At 43.4% G+C, this 22,889-nt stretch overlaps 1 protein-coding gene across 1 annotated transcript in view; it reads left to right on the forward strand.

The window, feature by feature from the left end:
• Nucleotides 1-20,909, forward strand: part of vps13d (vacuolar protein sorting 13 homolog D) — a gene marked incomplete at its 5' end in the record, with an annotated part of 63,652 nt that extends 42,743 nt beyond the window's left edge. Inside the window, 28 exons of the mRNA XM_079226202.1 lie at nucleotides 490-625; nucleotides 732-779; nucleotides 2,032-2,182; nucleotides 2,325-2,541; nucleotides 2,618-2,865; nucleotides 2,954-3,145; nucleotides 3,244-3,370; nucleotides 3,619-3,761; nucleotides 4,235-4,365; nucleotides 4,585-4,760; nucleotides 5,188-5,311; nucleotides 5,492-5,727; nucleotides 5,817-5,919; nucleotides 6,914-7,071; nucleotides 7,205-7,313; nucleotides 7,466-7,636; nucleotides 9,891-9,995; nucleotides 10,179-10,328; nucleotides 10,883-11,032; nucleotides 11,187-11,283; nucleotides 11,382-11,530; nucleotides 13,039-13,173; nucleotides 14,793-14,960; nucleotides 15,681-15,813; nucleotides 17,514-17,709; nucleotides 17,941-18,072; nucleotides 18,168-18,408; nucleotides 19,988-20,909. Coding sequence (XP_079082328.1) covers nucleotides 490-625; nucleotides 732-779; nucleotides 2,032-2,182; nucleotides 2,325-2,541; nucleotides 2,618-2,865; nucleotides 2,954-3,145; nucleotides 3,244-3,370; nucleotides 3,619-3,761; nucleotides 4,235-4,365; nucleotides 4,585-4,760; nucleotides 5,188-5,311; nucleotides 5,492-5,727; nucleotides 5,817-5,919; nucleotides 6,914-7,071; nucleotides 7,205-7,313; nucleotides 7,466-7,636; nucleotides 9,891-9,995; nucleotides 10,179-10,328; nucleotides 10,883-11,032; nucleotides 11,187-11,283; nucleotides 11,382-11,530; nucleotides 13,039-13,173; nucleotides 14,793-14,960; nucleotides 15,681-15,813; nucleotides 17,514-17,709; nucleotides 17,941-18,072; nucleotides 18,168-18,408; nucleotides 19,988-20,119 — 4,258 coding nt within the window. The 3' untranslated portion in view covers nucleotides 20,120-20,909. The remainder of the gene's footprint in view (nucleotides 1-489; nucleotides 626-731; nucleotides 780-2,031; nucleotides 2,183-2,324; nucleotides 2,542-2,617; nucleotides 2,866-2,953; nucleotides 3,146-3,243; nucleotides 3,371-3,618; nucleotides 3,762-4,234; nucleotides 4,366-4,584; nucleotides 4,761-5,187; nucleotides 5,312-5,491; nucleotides 5,728-5,816; nucleotides 5,920-6,913; nucleotides 7,072-7,204; nucleotides 7,314-7,465; nucleotides 7,637-9,890; nucleotides 9,996-10,178; nucleotides 10,329-10,882; nucleotides 11,033-11,186; nucleotides 11,284-11,381; nucleotides 11,531-13,038; nucleotides 13,174-14,792; nucleotides 14,961-15,680; nucleotides 15,814-17,513; nucleotides 17,710-17,940; nucleotides 18,073-18,167; nucleotides 18,409-19,987) is intronic.
• Nucleotides 20,910-22,889: the final 1,980 nt, after the last annotated feature.

A 22,889-nucleotide genomic window follows, 5' to 3' on the forward strand; every position in this document is an offset into this window, starting at 1 on the left:
GTAGCTTAATACAGCACATATGGTAGGTAATTATTACGCTACCTACTGGCATGGAAGAGTATTTAATTACTAGGCCAGCCACTATATCGCAGGCTCAGATGCTCAACAATGGCAAATTATTTGCGGCAACTATATAATATTGTTTTGGCCCGATTAAGTGAAATTGGACATTTTCCCACGGCACACCTGACGATCTCTCACGGCACACTGGTTGAACATCACTGTGTTACTGTATATATTTGTGTTGATGTTCGAGTGATGACTGATGAACTGCACATAGGCATAAGAAGGCCAAACAACCTCTGCAGCAATCTGGGTTCCATCTTCTTGGCTGGAGTTTATCATTATACATGAACACCAGTGACGTGGTCCTCAGCAAATGTTCACTGCACTGTGCTTTGGCTTGTAAACGCAGTCTAGTGTAATGAGTGAGTGACAGTGAATTGTGCATTCAGTAGATGATGAATATTTATCACTGCTCCTCTGCAGACACACTCATGAGCTGAAACTGCACCAGCTGCTGGTGCGGGTGTGTGGATGGGAGCAAGTCAAGCCGGTGTCTGTGGACAAAGTGGGCGTTTTCTTCCGTTACGCAGCTCCGGACAGAAACAATTCGTCCAATACTGTGAGCACGAGTCCAAAAGTCCAAATCAACATTCCTGTTCATAATGTTTCTGATGAATTGGCCCAGATTTGATGTGAACTTTTGTTTTTCTCCTACTTTTCCACAGGTTGGCAGTCCTATTAGCAGAACCAACATCATCCACCCGCATGTTTATGTGAGTTTCTAAATGAGTGAGCAGTCTGAGTAAGCATAGGCTGCATCAGTAGCAGCTGTAACACTCATTATACACCAGGAAACAACTTAGCAAAAATAAAGAACATGAAAGTATGAAGATCTTTCAAGGTTCAAATAATGTTTTGCGTGAACTAATAAAGGCCCGGTATAGTACATTGAGTGGAGATGGAATTACCTGTATTATACAAGTTTAGCATAAACTTAGCACACAATGTACATTTACACAGCACTAATTCAGCACAACAGTCATGAGTCAACCATCATCTCCCGTTGCTTCTCCAGTTGTTTTTTTCAACGTGATTAAGTTGTTGTCATTGAAACTTAACATCTCCTGCAGATGTTTAAAATGATATACCAGAAAAGAGATGGATTTAGGGCTGCATCTGAGGAGCATTTTCATTACGTTAAATATGGAGATTATATTTTTTTGTGGTAAGTAGCTGAAGCTAGGGAATGTTTTTGGCTTGAAGAATTACTTAAATGTTGGATTCAAATATTTTTTTTCTAGAGATCTACTAATCAATTAGGTGCCCAATTATTTCAGCTCTAAAAAAGATTAGGCCCTTTAAGCCGCTGTGAGGTATTTATGATTACACATCTGTGCTTTCCTTGGTAGCAGCTTGATTTAAAAAATCTTGACATAGTTGTAGAGGAGAGAGACAGCAGAGTGGTGAGTATGACATGACTCTGATGTACTGAGTTAATGCACATACTGAAAGTATCAAGACTTCAGGTGAACATTCAGATTGACAGCAACATCCAAACAGGAGCCGATTTTATCGGGATGGGACGATGTAGGATTGTATCACAAATTGCAGTTAAAAGAATCGCTGACAATAAATTAATTGAGATTCATTTCTATGATCGCAAATGTCGTACAAAAATATAGAGACTGATTTTTAAAACACAAGAGTTATCATGTGAGAAAGAACAGATTAGCAATTTCTTTAGATATTTATTCATCCGTTATTTGTGCAGGTGAACTTTAGGATTTCTGATTATCTTATTTAAGATTGTTTCATTGTTTATCAGTAAGATTAAATGTGTCCTAACTGTAATGAAATAAAAACAGCAAATGTAGTTAAAGGTAAAGTGATTCCAGTATGTTTTACTGCCATTTTAAGAGTTTTAATCATATTTTGATCATTATTGAGATTATATTGTGAAGCACAATTGTTTTGGCCAGGATGATCATGGCATGACATTTTTTTATCGTCCCTTGGACCCCTCAGTTCTCGGCCCTGCCTCCAGTCAGAGTGGTCTTCTCCATCACGATGGAGGGCAGTGCCAGGAAGGTCATCACTGTTCGCTCTGCCCTCATGGTGAAGAACCGGCTGGATGTTCCTATGGAGGTCAGACTGGACAGCCCCTCTGCTCCTGACAGTAAGACTGCTCCCTTTTAGGTCCATTGATTAAGCAGCAATACGTATTCAAAAGTACATGTAGAGACAGTTTGTTTTATTTGTATTATCTTATTTCTTGTCGTCTCATTCTAATGAAGAGGACTGTGTCTCTGTGTTGACAGAACCAGTGGTGTTGCCTCCGATCCTTCCCGGCCAGGCCTTGGCGGTCCCACTCCACCTGACATCCTGGAGGCTGCAGGCTCGGCCCAAAGGCCTGGGCTTGTTCTTCTGTAAGGTTCCCATCCACTGGACCAGCGTGGAGCGGCCCGGAGACATCAGCAGCAGCAAAAGGGAGTGTCAGTCAGCAGACTTTGACGACAGCCTCAAGCGCAACTTCAGGTAAATACAAGTCATCCGGACGTTTAGTTCTCGGTTCTTCCTCATATCTGGGACCTTATCGCTCTGTCTCTCGCAGGTTCTGTGTGGTCATCAAAAAGGAGAACTACCCGGATCAGCAGCCTGCCAAGACGGTTTCTGGCAGCACCAAGCAGATCTATCGACAGCCAGGCCACACCATCTACCTGCTGCCCACCATGGTGCTGGCCAACCTGCTGCCCTGTGACCTCAACTACTACATCAAAGGAACGTCCATCAAAGGGGCCCTGAAGCCGGGAAAAGAGGCCGTGCTTCACGCTGCCGACACCTCGCAGAACATGGAGCTAGGTCAGGGCTTGCCCAGAGTCTTTCACTAGCAGGGGTTTCCACATTTTCCCTGTTCTCACTGCTCGTGTTCATGGTGTATGTCCTCCAGGAGTCCTGCTGGAGAGCTTCCCTGTGTGCAAAGAGCTGCTGATTCCACCTGGCACTCAGAACTATGTGGTACGCATGAGGCTGTATGACACCAACAAACATCTGCTCTGCCTCACCATCCGCATCGTCCTGCGAGCACAGGGGGCCCTGAAGATCCTGATTTCTGCCCCCTACTGGCTGATAAACAAGACTGGTAAAGTTGTTGTTATAAACTTCAGTTGTACATTTTACAGAAAAGAAGTCTTTGTTTTAGGAACTTTATCATTCCATAAAGCCACCTTTCTCCCGCAGGTCTGCCATTAATCTTCCGTCAGGACAATGGCAAAGCTGATGCTGCAGGCCAGTTTGAGGAGCACGAGTTGGCCCGAAGCCTCAGTCCGATACTATTCTGCTACACTGACAAGGAGCAGCCTGCTATGTAAGTGTATCAGAGACCAGACCACTCTGTTCCTTGATGTCTACAATGTCTTGGCTAGTGAGCAATGTTCTAGACAACAGACGTCCTTCTGGTGTTTTTATTGTAAATGATGCACACACACACACACACCGATGGCGTGCCTGTGGTTTAGTGTCTGTCACGTTGACATGTGCACAGGATATAATCCCCAACCAGCCACTCTACTTCTGTCCTTACATTCCATCTTTCCCTGTCTGTCTTGATCCCAGGTGTACCATGCGGATCGGGAAAGGGATCCACCCAGACGGAGTTCCAGGCTGGTGCCAGGGCTTCTCCCTGGACGGAGGGAGTGGAGTCAGGGCAGTGAAGGTTATCCAGCACGGGAACAGGCCTGGCCTCATATACAACATAGGCAAGTTGGTACAAATGGAAAGCACTAACCAAACTAGTGTGATTGAATGATAATCCGATACCCAGGATGGGCCCTGACCCTGATCTTTGTATGCATTGTGTCTCATTTTGCAAAGGCATATAAGACGAGGTAATCTATTACAATGTATTCATAGCCTTTCATCAGGACTCCAGTTGTATATTCTCCCTTCTCTGGATGCTTTGAATGTAAGGTCTGGTTCATCACTGCAGCTTCTCTTTTACCATTATGGATCATGTTTTTTGCACTAAATCTACATTAACAATGTGGCACCTAGATGATCTTCTGGCATAAAGCAGCACTCCCTCTCTGTCATATTGCACCAGCTTTTTCTGGCATGTGGATGCATGTAGCAAAGATAGCTTGATATTTCTTCTCCAACAAAATGTTGCAACTGTAACATTAGCAATAAAATGTCTGTCAGGCATTGGCTGATCCCTGTCTGATCAACACAGGCATCAGCGTGCGGAAAGGAAAAGGACGCTACAGGGACACTCACATCGTGACCTTTGCCCCACGCTACCTGCTGGACAACCGCTCTACACACAAACTGGCCTTCGCTCAGAGAGAGTTTGCAAGAGGAAAGGTGAGAACTGAGAGCAGCATCCCCGGTTCAGATTGGGTCAAAGACCTTTGTTTCATACCTCCGAAACTGTCCCTGTCGCTGAGGGGAATAAAATATTCCTGGTTACACTCCAGTTTCCTTATATGTTGGTGTTGAAACGTATGATGGCTCTGTTTAGTCAGTAAGTGATAAATGCAACATAGCAGAACGTCGTTAGTCATTAGTGAGTATTTGTTGTAGGGTACGGCCAACCCTGAGGGGTACATCTCCACCTTGCCGGGCTCCAGCGTCGTCTTCCACTGGCCCCGCAACGACTACGACCAGCTGCTGTGTGTGCGCCTCATGGGCACCCCCAACTGCACCTGGTCTGGAGGCTTTGAGGTCAACAAGCCCAAGTCCTTTCACGTCAACATGAGGTGAGCTACATATATACATACACTCTCGAGCACCATCGTTTCATTTCAGTAGCTTTACTATGGTCGTAATGAAGTAAGGTTTTTACTCATTGTATTATGACGTCATGGTGTTGAAAATGGAGGTTGAAGTGTAACGCTCATTTCCCCATTTCAAAGCTTGACCTTCCTAACATGTCAATCTGGATCATACGTAGTTAACCTGGCCACAGGCCACTCTTCATTGTCTGCTAAGATTATTGTGATTATTATTTACTGTGTAATATTTGATCTTGGCCTAGATGTTGTGTTGCTGACACAAAACTGGCCGTTTTTTTCTCCATGCTGTACCCAAAACAAATTCCACCTTTTTAGATCACAATTAGGTCACATTTTCACTGAAGCAAAAGGAAGTATTTGACAGCTTTTAAGTGGATCTTGATTTGAACAGGGACACACTGGGGAACTGTTTCTTTCTGCGGACAGAGATCACCCTGAAGGGAGCCACCTACCAGATCTCCTTCTCTGACGCCGACCAGCTGCCTGCACCCTTCCGCATCGACAACCTCTCTGAGGTGAGCCACAACAGCATGAGCTGGGACTACCCTCTCCATGAAAGAATAGGCATAACCTCAAAGACATTCATTATGCTGTACACACCAAAAGTAGTTAAGAGTTGTGAAGAATGATAAACCGATCTCAAGAGATAACTTACTGAATACAGTGAATAGATTCCTTTGTTTGAATCCCTTCAGGTGCCCATCCAGTTCTGGCATCATGGTGTGGCTGACATCAGGCTGCAAACGGAGGTGAAGGCAGGCTCAGTGCTGGACTACGCCTGTGACGAGCCCACACTGCCCCCCTACCTCACGCTGACTGTGAAGGGAGCCGGATCCTCAGAGGTCACGTCTGACATGAACTTCTTCAGAGAATACAACAAACTCTACTACGAGAACTTCATCTACATCGCAGCCACACACACCTTCTCTCCGTATGGACCAACAACATGACTAATGCATAATGTGAGGTAGTCATCACTTTCTATACAACAGTGAAAGCAGCATCTTTTTCTTGATGCAGGAATGTTGAGAAGAGACCTGTTGGGAAGAAGCATCTGGTGAGTCGTGCTGAACTGGTTCTGGATGTGGACACCAAGACTCAACGGGTCATTCTGAAGAAGAAGGTACAGTTGTTTGGTTTAAATGACCCAGTGATGAAAAAAGAATGGACTTTATCCTGTAAGTTTAGAGAGGAAGAGCGAACACTGAGTTAATCTATTGTCAGTTGAGTTAAAAGAATAATCATCATTTTGATAATTGAGGAAGTCAAGCACGTGCCATGTGAGCATGTAATGTATCTCAGCGGTCCTCAACGTTTTTTGCGCCACGGACCGGTTTCATGTCAGACAATATTTTCACGGACCAGCCTTCACGGTGTGGGCGATAAATATGACGTAATACATCGCTACGACCGGCATAAAGACAATAATAAAGTGCTTAAAAATACACCTCACCATTACGCCAAATTAGTGGGAGCCTGAGCCTGTTTCTCTGCAAGGAGCCGGGTCGGAGTGACGGGAGACAGCCGGCGTGTGTTCTTTATATCCGGTCTACTCTGTAACTTAGATATTTATGTCCAGTCTACTCTGTGAAGCGGGGTTTAAGTTACAAAGACAGAATGTTGGAAATGGAGGCAGGGTTTGCCTTGATTTTAGACTAGAACACCGGCAGAGTTGAAACAGACTTTTAAGTTCTGTTTTTGGGGTAACGTATCACGTGACCTCTTGACATGTGCTTTCCATAGCCTCTTGACATGTGTCAAGAGGCTCAGATGCACAGACGGATGTATCCGGTCAATTTTCAAAATAAAACAACTTTACTTTTCTTTTCTTTTTTTCATTCATTCTTTCTGTGCGGTACCAAGGGACCCACGAACCAGATGGTTGGGGACCGCTGATGTACCTCCTCTGCTTTATATGAACTCCTTAGGCTCAGGAAAATGATCAGCAATTTTACCACAATCGTCTGACATTTTATAGACTCAAAGACTAACTGATTATCAAAAGAAATTCCTATGACACCATTGTGAAAATATTCATCCATTGATGGAAAAAGCATTGAGACAAAGACCATCAATAGGTGTACTGTGAGTTAACTTGTCCTCTGATCATTGTGCAGGAGCCGGGGAAGCGCTCCCAGCTGTGGAGGATGACGGGGACTGGCATGCTGTGTCATGAAGGCTCGTCTCCACCGCAGAGCAAGCCGGCACAGCCACGCCCACTGGACTCCTCCCTGGTCCTGGATATTGCAGGGCTAGCAGCTGTCAGTGACAACAGGTTGGTACTGTGTGCAGCTCTAGTGAGTCTATAAGCTCAACACAGACATGCTTCTCTCAGGACTAGTTTATAGTCAGTTGTGGACATCTATCATGGACAATTTGAATTTGAGAGGTGTCTCTGTCTCTCCCAGTTTTGAGCCGTTGATGCTGAGGAGGCCGGACTCCCGCCGCAGCACCACCCAGACGTGGCATTTCAGCTCAGGCATGCTGACCTGTGGCCTGCCCCGGCTGGTAGTGCAGGTGAGTGTGCACCAAGCTACTGTATGATGACAGGATCTCCTCTCCTCTTTGCACTGCTGTGGACTTTAGAGTCCTGAGTGTTGGAGCTGTTGACACTCACATACTGTATGTTCTTCAGTTTTGTTTCATTATGTATGACATGTACTCTTCAGGTGAAGGGCGGGGCGGCAGGCCTGTATGATGGAGCAGAGGTGGTCCTGGGACCAGACTCTGGGCTGGAGGAGCCCGGCCCCGAGCAGCAGTTCATCAATCAGAAGATGAGACCTGGTTCTGGCGTGCTGTCGGTCCAGGTGCTGCCAGATGGACCCACGCGTGTCCTGCAGGTGAAAACACAAGCCAGTGAAACGCTCATTGACTGGATTAATACTCTTTCAACAGTCATAGCATTGATACTGTGCAGCAGGTGCAGGCACGTGCACAGACATCTTTGGGGGCAGGTGCTCAAACCAAAAAAAGGGGCACCCATCGCCAAAATTATTTATGAAATAAAAAATTATAATAATAAATAAATAAATAGAAAACAGAGTAGGATATTTTTTTATATATGTATTTGTGTTAACAAACTAACTAAACTTATCAAATTGAATAAATAAATGAAACACAGGCAAAAACAGACAAGGCCATATTGTATAACCAAATGCAATCAAAAAATATTCTAACTTAAAACTTATCAAAACTCTGGATAAATTAAAGCAGGGATTGTCAAACTCATTTTCACCCCGGGCCACATCAGCATCATGGTCGCCCTCAAAGGGCCGGTTTGTATCCCTGTCCCGGGGCCTCATATCAGATCAGGACAAACTCCCCAAATAAAGATAGTAAAAACCCTTTCACAGGGAAAAAAGGAAGAAACCTTCAAGAGAGCAACAGAGGAGGATCCCTCTCCCCGGATGGACAGAAGCAATAGATGTCATGTGTACAGAATGAACAACGTAACGGAGTTACAGCACATTACATCAATATGACAGGAATTGATTAAAGGGCACGCTGCTGCATTAAAAATTCTCTTCAAAATAAAAGCACAGGGTTTGTTTTTTTTGCCCATGCAAAGGCCCGTGAAAGACTGAAAACGGCTCAGAGAGCTTAAACATGACAAACGTCAGTAAACAGCTGGACAATGCTTTGAAATCACGGATTTCAGGATTTTTATTTTTTTTTTTTTGGAAACGTCAGACCAGTTGCGGCGTAATGTTTTCAGTGGCGCTAATGTTGTGGTTAATTTATCACCAAACACCGTCGGGGGATTGCACAAACACATCATTACCTGTTTGTCTGATGCTGCGGGTCAGAAGAAGTAGTCAGATATCAAAACACATTTGGGGGGAAATGATGAAAGAGAGTCATTTGTATTCTTAAATACTGATGAAGGAAGAAAAAGATTGGGCAGAAGGGGCACTTTCCTCATCCAGGGCAAAAGGGCAGGTGCTTGAGCACCACTAAGGGTCTAAACCTTCCCCTTTTTTTCCCTGTGAAAGGGTTTTTACTATCTTTTTGGGGGAGTTTTTCCTCATCCGATGTGAGGTCCCGGGACAGGGATGTCATGTGTACAGATTGTAAAACCCTCCGAGGCAAACTTGTATTTGTGATGTTGGGCTATACAAAATAAACTGAATTGAATTGAATATCTGTGCACGTGCCTGAGCAGGTGTATTGTTTTGGTGAATCAATGAGAGTTAGTTGAATTTGACCAAAATCTATTATAACCTGACGTCTTTAGAGTCAAAGGAAAGTTGCAGGTACATGTGCTGTAACAGAAAATATAAAAAGCAGCTAAAGGTGACTAATCACACGTGAAAGAGAAGATCCACACTGCTCTACGGTGTCCCATGTTTGGACCTTTATATCCCTGTGATGAAACCAGGGGTTTTAAAACTCAGTTTCTGAACCAGGATTCAAAGATGGTTATGTCCAAAATGTTCTTCACGATATAGAACATGTCGTATGAAAAAAAAATAATGTTTTTTTTAAACTCTTGTGTGAATTAAATACTTGACAAGTAAATAAGTATTTTTCTCACTTAATTCAAACTTGAAAAAAATAATCTGATTTTTTGAGTAATGTGAGTTTGTATGTGCTTGTTATTATCAATTGAGCTGAAATGATTGTGAATCACAATATCTCGATATGATTTCATCATGATATACCATTGAAAAATGACAAATTATCAGATAGAATTATGGCTCAGTCCTTGTTTAAGTACATAAGCAACATGGAAGAAGATGAACATTCATAAGAGCTGAAGGCAACACCACCAACACAAAATAACACTTGTCGTTACAAGTCTCAGTTACTTAACAACTTTAGTTTAGTAAAATACAATGTAATGAACTGACTGAAATTACTTGTTTGATGATTTGTGGTTTTGAATATTTCAGTAAATATTGTGATGATCAGCACCAAGTATTATAGTAGAACTACTGCAGATTTGTCCATATTGCTTCCACATACTTCAATATATTACAAAGTTTGAATGCATTTTCTATCTTTAGTATTTCTCTGCTTGTGTACACAACATCTGATGCTATCTACTGTTAATTACGGTGATGGTGAACCATACAGACGTGTGTTTGTTTGTAGATCAGTGACTTCAACCAGAGGAGAATGATCCGGAGCTCTTCCTCCACGGAACAGGAAAGGGGCAAAGAGGATGTAAAGAAGAAAGAGCCTGAGCAGGAGCTGGAGGTACCAGGAAGCACAATAACTTGTCATTGACATTCATGTCTGGCAAATCACATGACAGATTCATTCAGGATATTTTCAATCACTTCTGTTGGACAATACTCCTGTACCTCGTGCCAGGTGCTGAAGCAGTGCCACAGTGATCTTCACCGGGTCCTCTGACGTCTGCTCGGTCTTCATTCACAGGTGTTGGTGAACCTGGAGGAGGGGGTGGGTGTGTCTCTGGTCAACAAGGTTCCTGAGGAGCTTGTGTTCACTACGCTGTCTGGTATAGATGTCCACTTCACCCGCACTGCTGTCAACGAGGTGCTAGAGCTCAGCATTCAGAATATCCAGGTGAGCGCTCCACAGTAATATTTTCATTCAAAAGTAGTTTTGAATGATCCACTGTGCTGTTATGATCCAGAAGCCTCCTGTGAATTTATTTTAATCCCCACTTATTTACATGACCTATCCCTCATGGAATTATTCAAACACAACGAAACCAAACATTCCCGCATCTAACAGCACAAAACGTAAATATCAACCAACAAAAACATAAACCTCCCACACTCTCGGAAAAACAACAAATATACAAACACAGACACAATACACAGATCCAAACAAGATAACATCTATATGAGTGACAAACTCTGTATATTTGATCCAGTTCACAAATCAATAGTCTGCAATCCATAAACAACTGTGATTATATAATTTGTTAGTTTTCTCCTCCTATCCACTACTCAGAAATGCAAAACACATGATCAAAAAGGTATTTATTCAAAGCTCCATTCTCAATGGCTATCGCATATAAGCCAGGAGCAGAACCTTCTTTACACAATAACTATTCCAGTGTTTTAGTGGAGAGTGTTGTGTGAATACTTGGTCCTTCATGTTCTGGTCATCAGGTGGACAACCAGCTGCTGGGTACCACCCAGCCTGTGGTGCTGTGTGTGACTCCCAGCTCCAGTGACAGCGGCGTCAGCGACAACGGCCCGGCCCTGCAGGTCAACTCGGTCAAGGTTCCCAGCAGCCTCATGCTCACTGATCTCTTCAAGGTGAGCGTCACACGCTGAATCACACACATTACTTTTGTTTTCAGATCAGCACCAGATAATTCCTGTTTTCTTGAAGCTAAACTGTTCTAGTTAGCCAGAGACTGTGAGGTACTGAAATCAACCGACTCATGATGTAACCGTGACGTGTTCACAGCACCTCATGGTGACGGCCCGGCGGTTCACTGTCATCATCGAGGAGAAACTGCTGCTCAAGCTGCTCAGCTTCTTTGGCTACGGACAGACAGAAGCTGGTGGGTCATCACTTGAACGTCATTGTTAACATGTTTGTGATGCTGTGAGTAAGAAGGTAGTTGTCACTCAAATATATATCTAACTGTAATGAATGCAGAGCTGGAGAAGTTGGATGAAAACATTTATGAGAGGCACAACGAGAACGCAGGACCTCCCAAACGGTACTACTTTGAGAACCTGAAGATCAGCCTTCCTCAGGTCAAACTGAGTGTCTTCACCTCTCACAAGCTGCCTCCTGATCTCAAGGTAACCAAACATGACCCAGCATCTGCCTTTGTGCTGCCCCGCTTCATTTGCTGAAAAATACGTATTGTACATAAGAACAACGTTATTACAGACATAGATTTTAAATGTGAAAGGAATTTACAATAATAGAACATTAAAACTTGGGCTGACATGTTGCAAATGCATAGCATCACTTAACCTGTTGGATTAGATTTGTGAAAAAGTAATTTGAGACCTTTTCCACATAATATTCAACTGTGACCATTTGAAGGCTCTAGCAATGTGCATGGGGAATGTTTTGATACATTTTAAGGGATTCTTATAAGAATCAAGCTCTGGTAAAAATAGATTGTAGTTGTCATTTCTGTGCATATATGCACACAGAAAGTCATAGCTTCCTGTTACCACATGATGTCCCTCTGTTACTTCCTGTTACCACATGATGTCCCTCTGTTACTTCCTGTTACCACATGATATCCCTCTGTTACTTCCTGTTACCACACAATAGTGATGTGTCCTTTCGTGTCGAGGCTTCGATGCGCGTGTCGAGTAATCAGGTAGATTTTGGTGAAGCGCGTATCGAGGCTTGTGTCGATGACGTACGTGGTGACGTTCGAAGCCTCGCGAGCCGGCCGTACCACGTGACTGATTCAGAAAATGGTTCGTGGGTTTGCCGTGCGATTTGAAATATAAGGGGCAGCGAAACCCAATGGATTTCCCCCTTCCTCTCTTTCCCCAGCTTCATGTGTGCCTGTGAAAGGGTATTTTATAAAGCAGGCAAAATAGTCTCAAAAAGCCCAGCACTGTGGAAAAGTTCTTATTTTTACTTAAAAAATTGGACACATCAACATGGACTAGCGGAGCTGAGGCTCGAAACACCGATGCTCTGACTGAAAGTTGGATATTCTAACCACTGACCCACAGTCACATCACAACCCTCTCCCAATTTGTTTCGAGTTTTGATTTTTGACCCCGCCATTATATCATAAAGTTAATAATTGATGTATTGGCGTCACAAACATAATTTATTCAATTTAAAGCTTCACACACCAAAGCCATGGTGTCGTTATGATCACTCTGCCTGTTTTACATGTAGTGTCCACTTGGTGGCGCAGTAGAGCAAATGAAGCTCCATGAAGCTTCGGCCCATGAGCGAACCAATTGGATGGAAAGCTTTAATGCTTCAGGAAGCTTCATCTCGCCATCACTACCACACAATGTCCCTCTGTTACTTCCTGTTACCACATGATGTCCCTCTGTTACTTCCTGTTACCACATGATGTTACTTCCTGTTACCACATGATGTCCCTCTGTTACTTCCTGTGAGCACATGATGTCCCTCTGTTACTTCCTGTGATCACATGATGTTACTTCCTTTTACCACATGAGGTCACTCTGTTTCCCTGTGATGCCAAATGTTCTCTATTTCATCATATTGTCACACATAATTGATGATTTCTACAATCAAGGAAAAAAAGCTGCCCTGCCTTCCAATGTTTTCTCATGTGGATGTTTGCTTGTCACTGTAGGCCCTGAAAGGCACCTTGGGCTTTCCTCTGGTTCGCTTTGAGGATGCGGTCATCAACATGTACCCGTTCACCAGAGTGCACCCCTACGAGACCCAGGAGATCATCATCAATGACATCCTCAAGCACTTCAGAGAGGTAAGAGAGTTTGGAAGTGCTGCTGTGAATTTATTTGCCTCCGTCTTGTCTGAAAAGTTCTGTACATTATCAGAGATTCTCAATACACAAAGCATATTCACCGCAGCTGTTTAGTCATTCCAAAGTCATTCCAAATATGTTTTCCAGTGTTGTAGCATTTGTGACTTTGTTGGTCAGACGTTTCAGCAAAGTCTTGTTTTTCTGAGTTAGTCGTGATAAGTTGTCAAGATATTGTTGTTTATAGAAAGCCCTTTGAGGCTGCCCGGGGAGCAGGGGGTTGGGCGTCTTGCTCAGGGACACTTCGACATGTGAGCTATGGGGGGACTGGGGATCGAAACCGGGTACCTTGCGGTTTCGGGACAACCACTCATCCCCCTGAGCTACAGTCGCCCCCAAATATATAGTGCTTTTTTGATGAAGCTCTGGGAGATATAATCCCTCCAGCGTGGCCTTGGTCTTCCCCGGGGTCTCCTACCAGTTGGACGTGAGGAAAACCTCTAATGGGAGGCGTCCAGGAGGCATCCTGACTAGTTGCTGAACCACCTCAGCTGACTCCTTTCGACACGAAGGAGCAGCGACTCAACTCCAAGTTCCCTCCTGATATCCGAGCTCCTTACTCAATCTCTAAGGCTGATCCCCACAGAGGAAACTCATCTCCTTACTCTATCTCTAAGACTGATCCCTACAGAGGAAACTCATCTCCTTACTCTATCTCTAAGGCTGATCCCTACAGAGGAAACTCATCTCCTTACTCTATCTCTAAGACTGATCCCTACAGAGGAAACTCATCTCCTTACTCTATCTCTAAGGCTGATCCCTAGAGAGGAAACTCATCTCCTTACTCTATCTCTAAGGCTGAGCCCGGCCACCCTACGGAGGAAACTCATTTCAGCCGCTTGTATCCGAGACCTCGTTCTTTGGGTCACGACCCAGAGTTCGTGACCGTAGGTGAGGGTCGTAACGTAGACGACCAGTAAACTGAGAGCTTCACCAAGACGGTCCAGTGCAGCAGTCCAGTTTTACTGCTGTAAAATGTACTCAAAAAAACTGTTGCTCCTTTTTTTTCTCTATTAGCTTGAGTACATTCTAGATTTATGTGATCATATTTTATACTCTTCATGCGATCGTCTGGGTCTGTGTCTATGTAGAGGTCCACATGTACACATTCTTCCTTCCACATGCTCACTTATTTTTCCCACTCGTATGTAATGAACCCGTCTGACCCACAATGAGTCTGAAGTTTGTTCATGAGAAAATCATTATCAGAGATCTGTTCTTGCTGCAATGTTTTGTAGCTGATAAGACACAAATATAGTGTACATCTAATCACAGGCTCATGTGGGAATAGATGGAATGATGGGTGCATATTATTATAATAATAATACTTTAATTTTATATAGCACTTTTCTAAGTACTCAAAGACACTTTACATAGGGCAGAGACAAACGGAACAAAACAAAAAATAGAAAGACAAAGGAGCAAACCAAACAGAACATAATAATACTATTAAAAGTCTACATACCTTTCATTGTACTTCAGCAACCTTTCAGCCTATAAGCTGCTACATGGACCGAGTGGCTCCTGTCAGGTCATGACTGTGCAGTGTTTCCTGTCTGTAGGAGCTGATCAGCCAGGCAGCTCAGATCCTGGGCTCGGTGGACTTCCTGGGGAACCCCATGGGCCTCGTCAACGACGTCACTGAGGGCATGTCTGAGCTCATCAAGTACGGCAATGTGGGTGGTCTCATACGCAATGTGACCCACGGTGTGTCCAACTCTGCTGCCAAGGTACACCTCTGATAGCTGAGTAGGGATGACTCTCTTTTCTATGTGGCTACGGTTGTACTCTTCTGTCAGGGTTCTTACGGTCATGGAAAACCTGGAAAAGTCATGGAATTTTAAAATGGTTATTTCCAGGCCTGGAAAAGGTTTCGGAAAAGTCATGAAAATGTATTATATTCATGTGTTCATGACGTTCATTTACGCTGAGTTTGAAATAATTAATATGCTTTTAAAAGAAAGACTCAAAATATAAGCAGGCATACATACAAGCATCTATAAAAATGTTTATTATTTTAATCAAACTATTGTCTCTCATTCATGTGTGTGATTTAAGGTTTACTGTATGCTTTGTATTCTCATTGTTAGTTTAAATACTACATTTTCTCACTTTTTCATGTTTACACCCAGACTTCACAAAATGTTTGGTCATGGAAATTTGGTTTAAAGTCATGGAAAAGTCATGGAAATGCATTGGTCAAAATGTGTATGAACCCTGTTCTGTATTTTTTCTGTATTTATTGTGCTATATATTTGACAACATTCTTTTGTTTTTACACAGATGCATCACAAATGTTTTTATTTGAATGTATTACTTGGCTACTGCGTTGTTGTATTATATTGTACACATATACACATGAGCATATACCTACAAAGAAGTGTAGGTTAGACTTGTAAGAGTGGAAGAAGCCGAGGAGTGTGAACACCTTCCCGTTCTGTGTGTGTCAGTTTGCAGGGACTTTATCCGACGGGCTGGGGAAGACCATGGACAACCGGCACCAGAGTGAGCGAGAGTACATCCGATACCACGGAGCCACCAGCGGAGAGCACCTGGTAGCAGGGATCCACGGCCTGGCTCATGGTACAGCCGGCTCTATTCATCCCTTACAGTACAGCCAGTGGGCCAAAGGAACGCTAAACTTAACTTAGGACCCCGAACACCTAAAAACAAAAAGTTTCAAAACGCTGACTGACTAAATATTTGTTCAGCACACAATATATTTACATATTGAAAAGTGAGGAGCAGCACGCAGAAAGAAGGCTCCTAGGATGAAACGCTTGCCACCAAAAAGAGAATATAGTCAAGTTTATGAGATGCATATGGACATGGCGAGGAGAAACAACAGGTTTTACAGCCATGAGCAGTTCAGTATCCCTAGCAGGAAACCTCCCTGTTCGCTGATGGTGCAGAAACGGTTGTTGGGGTCTAGTGATCTGCTCAGTCAGGTGAGCTCCCTTTGTTGTTGAGTGCTTATGACTGAACATGCTGTGCAAACATTGGTCAGGTGTGTGATCAATGTTTTGGTGATCAGTGGAACTGAGTTCAGTGTGTGAAACTGAACTGAAAGCATGTTGTTGCGGTTGTTGTACTTGAGAATAAGATGTAAGGTGACAGAGTCTCTCTTCTTGACCTCCAGTAGCTGATGGATACAACTCACTCATTAGATCCTGTGTTGACACAAGATAAGACACGAGTGGAAGTCTGATCTAAATAGAGTTTATGACTTAAGAACAGATTCAATCGTTTTTGTCAGAACAATCTTTTTAAGTTTTCAAACTTTAAAAAAAAAAAGATCTGTGATACAGGTGGAGAAAAAAACAGTCTTACCAGATTAAAAAATAAAGTTTTGGCAGGATGATTTACTGGCAAGTTTATCTTTTCCCACAACAAACCTCCCATACCTTAAACCTCAACTGGAAGAAAACTCAATGTTTGTAGTCCTATTAAGAACATAGAGTAATGGTGACAACTACAACAACAACACCTAAAAACATTATCCTGACAATAGAGATTTCACCAGGCAAAACTTCCGGATGGAAACAAGTTCTTGGCCTATAGATTAGGTGATCAAGTGAAACTGGATCACCAGAATATAGTTTCTTCTCACTTCCTCTCAGGGCTCCATAGCTGTGGTTTATATCTAGTACCTTGTTATAATTTCATGGCAAACAGCAGGAAGTTCAAACATGCTAACAGAACATGTGTAAGGGCACTTCTGTGCCTTTAACCTGGATGTCTGGGCTCAGTGGTGAGCAGGGCCGTCCTCCAATCAGAGGATCAGCGGTTCGATCCCCGGCTCCGTCCATATTTCCTTGGGCAAGACACTTAACCCCAAATTGCTCCTGTAGCTGTGTCTAAGGTGTATGAATGTGTGTATGCATGTTAGTTAGTCCTGATGGGCAGGTGGGCCCTTACTCCTCCCATCAGTGTGAAAGCAGTGTGAAAGAGCTTTGAGTGGTCGGAAGACTAGAAAAGATCTGTACAGTCCATGTACCATGTAGGTCCATGTCTGTTGACCATAGATAAATAAATGAGTTCACGGCCTCGGACCGGCACATCCCTGATTGTTTCATTAGATCTGTCCATTGGTTGTATGACCCAATAATTCATGGGAAAAGGTTTATTGAGCCTTCTACAATGTACAATATGAAATCAACAGTGTTATTGAACAGATAACCAACTATACAGTGTGTTGAGGCAGACCAGTCATGTTTGAAATCAGTCCAAAGATGCCTTAGTTGTTCCAGGCTGAGCCCCTCAGTGATGATGTCCTTCCCCAGGTATCATCGGTGGCATGACGAGCATCATCACGTCCACAGTGGAGGGCGTGAAGACGGAGGGCGGAGTCAGCGGCTTCTTCTCGGGCCTGGGCAAAGGTCTGGTCGGCACCGTGACCAAACCGGTGGCTGGAGCTCTGGACTTTGCCTCGGAGACTGCACAGACGGTTCGGGACATGGCTAGTCTCAGTAACCACAGGTGGGCTGAGTCTATCACCTGCATTATGTCACTTCACCTTCTGTATTCTACGGAGTCTAAGCGGTTTTCAGGTCTCTACGGAGCAAACCTTGAGAGATGAATTTGTAATAACGTATAATGAAGCCTGAATGTTAAGCTGTCTGTTCAAAAGTAAAATAATGACTGTATTTTCTTTGCCTAAAAATACATAAAACTGTGATTGGTGAAGTGTGTGTTGTTGCTGTGTTGCAGGCTCAGTGTGCAGCGGGTCAGGAAGCCTCGCTGCTGTAAGGGACCTCAGGGTCTGTTGCCTCGACACTCGGCCACACAGGCTGATGGTCAGGAGCAGCTCTTCCGCCTCACTGACAACATCCACTCTGAGTTGTGAGTGTCCCTCTCCTCTACCATCGTACACACTGAGTGTCTAATACTCCGATTACCTTCAGTTCCATCAGACTGACTTCTCCATCTCCCTCCAGCTTCATCGCCGTGGAGCCCATCGACAGCTACTGCGTCCTCATCTCCTCCAAAGTGGTCTACTTCCTGAGGCCGGGGGACTACGTGGACCGCGAGGCCATCTTCCTAGAGGTCAAGTACGACGACCTCTACCACTGTCTGGTCTCTAAGGATCATGGGAAGGTATATGTGCAGCTCACCAAGAAGGCTGAGAGCACCAGCAGTGGCGTGGCCATGCCTGGCCCCTCCCACCAGAAACCCATGGTGAGACCCTTCTCTGACGAGTCCTTTATAGCTGGATAGTACGAGTGATCGAGGTTTACCCAAATCACACACGCACCTCACACGTATTTGGACGTGTGACAACATTTCTAAAATTTTGCCTTTTTACACGACCGATGGATTTTAAATGACGCAGTCAATATGTGGTTGAAGTGTAGACTTTCAGCTTTAATTCAATGGATATAACAAAACTATCGCCTTAACAGTTTAGGAATTACAACCTTTTTACACAGTCCCCCACATTATCAGAGGCTCAGAAGTAATTAGACAATTGTCTAACAAATGGTTTGATGGCCCGCTGTGGCCTGTTCCCTCGTTACTTCATGACAAATTAAGCAGATGAAAAGGTCTGGAGATGATTCAACATGTTGAATCTGCATCTGGTAGCTGGTCCAGAGAACTCTCAGCATGAGGACCAAGGAGCTGCCAATGCAAGTGAAGGAGGCATTCAAAGGCAGTTAAACCAGGCAGATAGCAGACTGGTAGCTTCCTAAAAATAAGGAATGTGCTGGCAAACTCACCAATGCCAGGTAATCACCAGCCAATCACTGACTGCAAAGAGCTTTCCCTCAAGTATTAAACATGATCATTATATTCAGTATTATGTTAGTTTGGTTCTGAGAATGTGGGGGACTGTGTAAAAATGACTGTAATTCATAAACAGTTAATGTGATAGTCTTGTTCTATCCATTGAATTCAAACTGAAAGTCTACACTTCAACCACATATTGACTGCGTCATTTAAAATATATTGCAGTCGTGTAAATAGGCCAAATTAAAAAAATTGTGTCACCGTCCAAATGCTTCTGGACCTGACTGTATCAACAAAGAAAATGAGAATCCTGTTTGCTTCCATCACTAATGTTCTGTGATTATTCTAAATTGTTTGACCAGTAGAGTCGTAGATGGCAGCAGCACTCAATCAGAAAATCATTATACCAATGAAGAAGAAGAGGGGGCAACAAAATGCCGTAGTTAATAGCGCCAGTCGAACCTCAAATGATGAAGAACAGTGGAGTTATAAATATGATAAATATGTGTGTGTTTCATGTATTATTGTGAGGAAGGTTTATCTCCAGCAGCAAAGCTTCATGTTCACCTTCATTTATCCGTAATACGTTTCCTTTCCACCATTTGCTTTTATAAATACACCAACTTTTCTATTTCAGCAGAGCGTAAAAAATACTTTCTGATTTTTTTTATTTTTATTTTGTAATGTTTTTTAATGTTTTTTATGTTTCCACCCAAGATTGTTATTATTGTTTGTGCATACAAACAGTTGAACACAACTACTGTTGCTCTGTATAATCCACACAACACACTGTTGCTTTGGTAGGAAGGTCATTCTACTTCATGTGGCCAGACAGACCTGAGTCACATGACCTCCTCTCCCACATGGAGACGTGGAAGAGGACAGAAAGTCAAAGCTCAGCCACATCATTCACACAGAGGGATGAATGTGAAAGACGTAAATGATGACTTGTGGCGTTTGCAGCTGTACACATCGTTTTAGGCAAACCTGCAGAAACAAACCGTCGTAATCACTGTGTACCTCTCCACAGGTCCATGTGAAGAGTGAGAACCTCGCCATCAAAATCTCTCAAGAAATCAACTATGCTAAGAGTCTGTACTACGAGCAGCAGCTCATGCTGCCTGCCACAGAGAACGAAGACTGTCTGCTGCTCGAGTCCTGATCACGTGACCTTTCTGAAGGACCTTCTCTTAAATCCTGAGGAGGCGGCGACTTTTATTGATTTTTGTAGGCCTCCGAGTTTTAAAGTGTTTGGCAAGCTGCAGTAAAGGGAATAGTCAGACCCCTGTGCACTTGGTTTAGTCACATGACCGGATGTTTGGCAAAGCACATACATGCACAGGACATAAAACCACATGCAAGGCAGTGTTCGCGTGACTGTTTATTTAGAAAACACTGTTCCTCTGTCTTTATACGAGCGCTGAAGACATCCCCCAGGTGTTCTATGTGTTTGTGAATAGACAGAAATGTAAATAGAGCTACATACCAATACTATCGACCAGTGTACATACTGTATTAATTATGAAGTATGAAGAATAACAACAAAAGCTGATAATGTTAAATGTAACAAACTGCCTTTGCAACTCTATTTTGTGTATGAGAGACTATTAGTTGAGTGAATTGCACTGACACGGGGATGGAGGGGCATGCAGCGTCCCGGACTCACACACACTGAAGCCTTTTCCAGTCACACACCTCCAGGTCTGACGTGTCTCCACTTTTATTTGACAACCCTTTTTTTAATGAGCCGCTTCTTTCTATCCAGAGTTCTCCTCTAATTGACAGTGTGCACTTCCTTTTAACTTGTCTTTGGGTTTGATTTAGTGTCAGAGGAGATGTTCTTGAGTTGAGTGTTAGAGAGGTGGAGTGGAGGCCAGTCAGAGAGGTAGTGGACTGTGGTGGATATGTGATCCTGTAAAACTACGTTCATGTGGACACTGCTTCAAATAAAGCATCACACTGCAGCACTCTCTGGGTGGGACCTGTTATTGCCACACGGTACCCCATCATTGCATACACAAACCTGTCATGATGATGGCAATATGATAAATCAAATTCAAAGTTCAAAATCACCAGAGATGGTGCATCCAAAATGCATCTACAAAACCGTTCCTGCAGAGTACATTCTCTGACACTAAGTTTGGTGTCTTCATTAATTTTCCAACAATAATTTAGCTGTCGAGCTGCAGTCCCTCCCCATCACGGGGCTGGTTGGGCCCAGAGGTCGTCACGTCTGCATACAGACGGGAGGTTGCATTGATCAACTTTGACACCACTTGATATAGGTTTGTGTTTTCAGCTTTATTCCAGAGGATATATTATATTACAATCTGTTTCACGTAGTTTTGTGGAAACGTGATGTAGAAGCATACATCAATGTTTGTGTCTACATCACCTGCACTTCATGTGGAAAAAAACAAAAACGGTTGTATGTTTCTGGTAATTCAATTCATTTTGTATCGCTCAAAATCACAGATGATCCTCAGAGGGCTTTACAATCTGTACACATATAACATCCTCTGTCCCGGGGCCTCACATCGGATCAGGGAAAACTTTAAAGGGGAGAAAAAAGGGAAGACACCTTTGGGAGAGCAACAGAGGAGGATCCTTCTATCAGGATGGACAGAAGCAATAGATGTCATGTGACCAGAATGAACAACGTAACAGTTACAACACATTCTAACTTTTTTTTCTTTCACACCAAATGCAAATGCATGAAAAACCATTTCGCAATGTTTTTTTGTCCTATTATATATACAAAAAACTATAGTTTGTTCTATTTATGAAAATATAGAACAAGAATAAAGTTTTTTTTTTTTTACATTGTATTGCTATTTTACCTGTTTATAACTATCAAACAAAAAATAGTCATGTGTCGGCTACATTAAGGTTAATTAATAACACAACTATACAGACCGTCAGTACTATTTATATTTGCGACTCATGTGGTAGAGTGTTTGCCCTGTAACGGCAAGGTAGCAGGTTCGATACCTGTCCTCTTCAGTGAGTTTTACATTTTAAACACATATCTTTTGCTACGTTTACACTGAGCGTCCTCCTCACTAGAGCACCGCAAACGGAGGACGGATCCGTTTTTACTAACGGACGCCTCACTGTCTCATGAGCTGACACAGAACCAGCAGCAGTAGTGGAGTTTGGAGACGTGATCCACTTCCTGAAAGTAGATCTACTTTACTCAGTTTGCTGCAGCAGTTGAGGAATCGCTCTTCTGCACTCATCTGCGCGCGAGGGCGGGGCTCTGAGTCACGAGTAGCAGCTGCAGGGGCGGAGGCTTGACAGCCACGTGACGCACATTTTAGTGAAAGAAATATTTAAACATTTATTTTTATTTTCAGTGACACAATATCACCTAAAACTCCAAGATAAGAGCACTTCCCTTTAAAAGTTTTTCCACTGGGCAAACCCCTGGTATAGGTCAATACAAATGTAATCTGTGCTGGTTATCGGTACTTGAAACCTTTGACGGTAGAAGATAGGAGATTGGGAGCATTATGATTGCCTCTCAACAGCTCTCAACATGGCAAATGCCAGCCTCTGACTCACAGCTAAAGAAGTGAAACAACGCAACAGAGAAAGAGCTAACCATTTGAACCTGGGGGACCCGGAGGCTGGGCGCTCCGCTTTTGCAGCAACGCGCCCCACCACCGAGGCTCATGGGAAGTTATATCAGCACTAAGAGCTGTGAGAGTGGCTGTTGGTATTGGCATCATTTCAAGGGTTCTTTGTCATTTCATAAACGACACCCAGCCCAGAGGTGTGTGGCGGTGTCTGTATCTTCAGAGAACCGGCCCTCTTCCTGGATGTTCTTTTTGCTGTGTGCGCGCGGGATGTTTCATGCCTTATAGCCCTCACACAGCTATGCAAATGCACCAAAAAAAGGAGCAAACACAGCAACCAACGGCAAGCTAGAT

The sequence above is a fragment of the Taurulus bubalis genome (assembly GCF_910589615.1).
Source record: "Taurulus bubalis genome assembly, chromosome: 11".
Lineage (NCBI taxonomy): Eukaryota > Metazoa > Chordata > Actinopteri > Perciformes > Cottidae > Taurulus > Taurulus bubalis.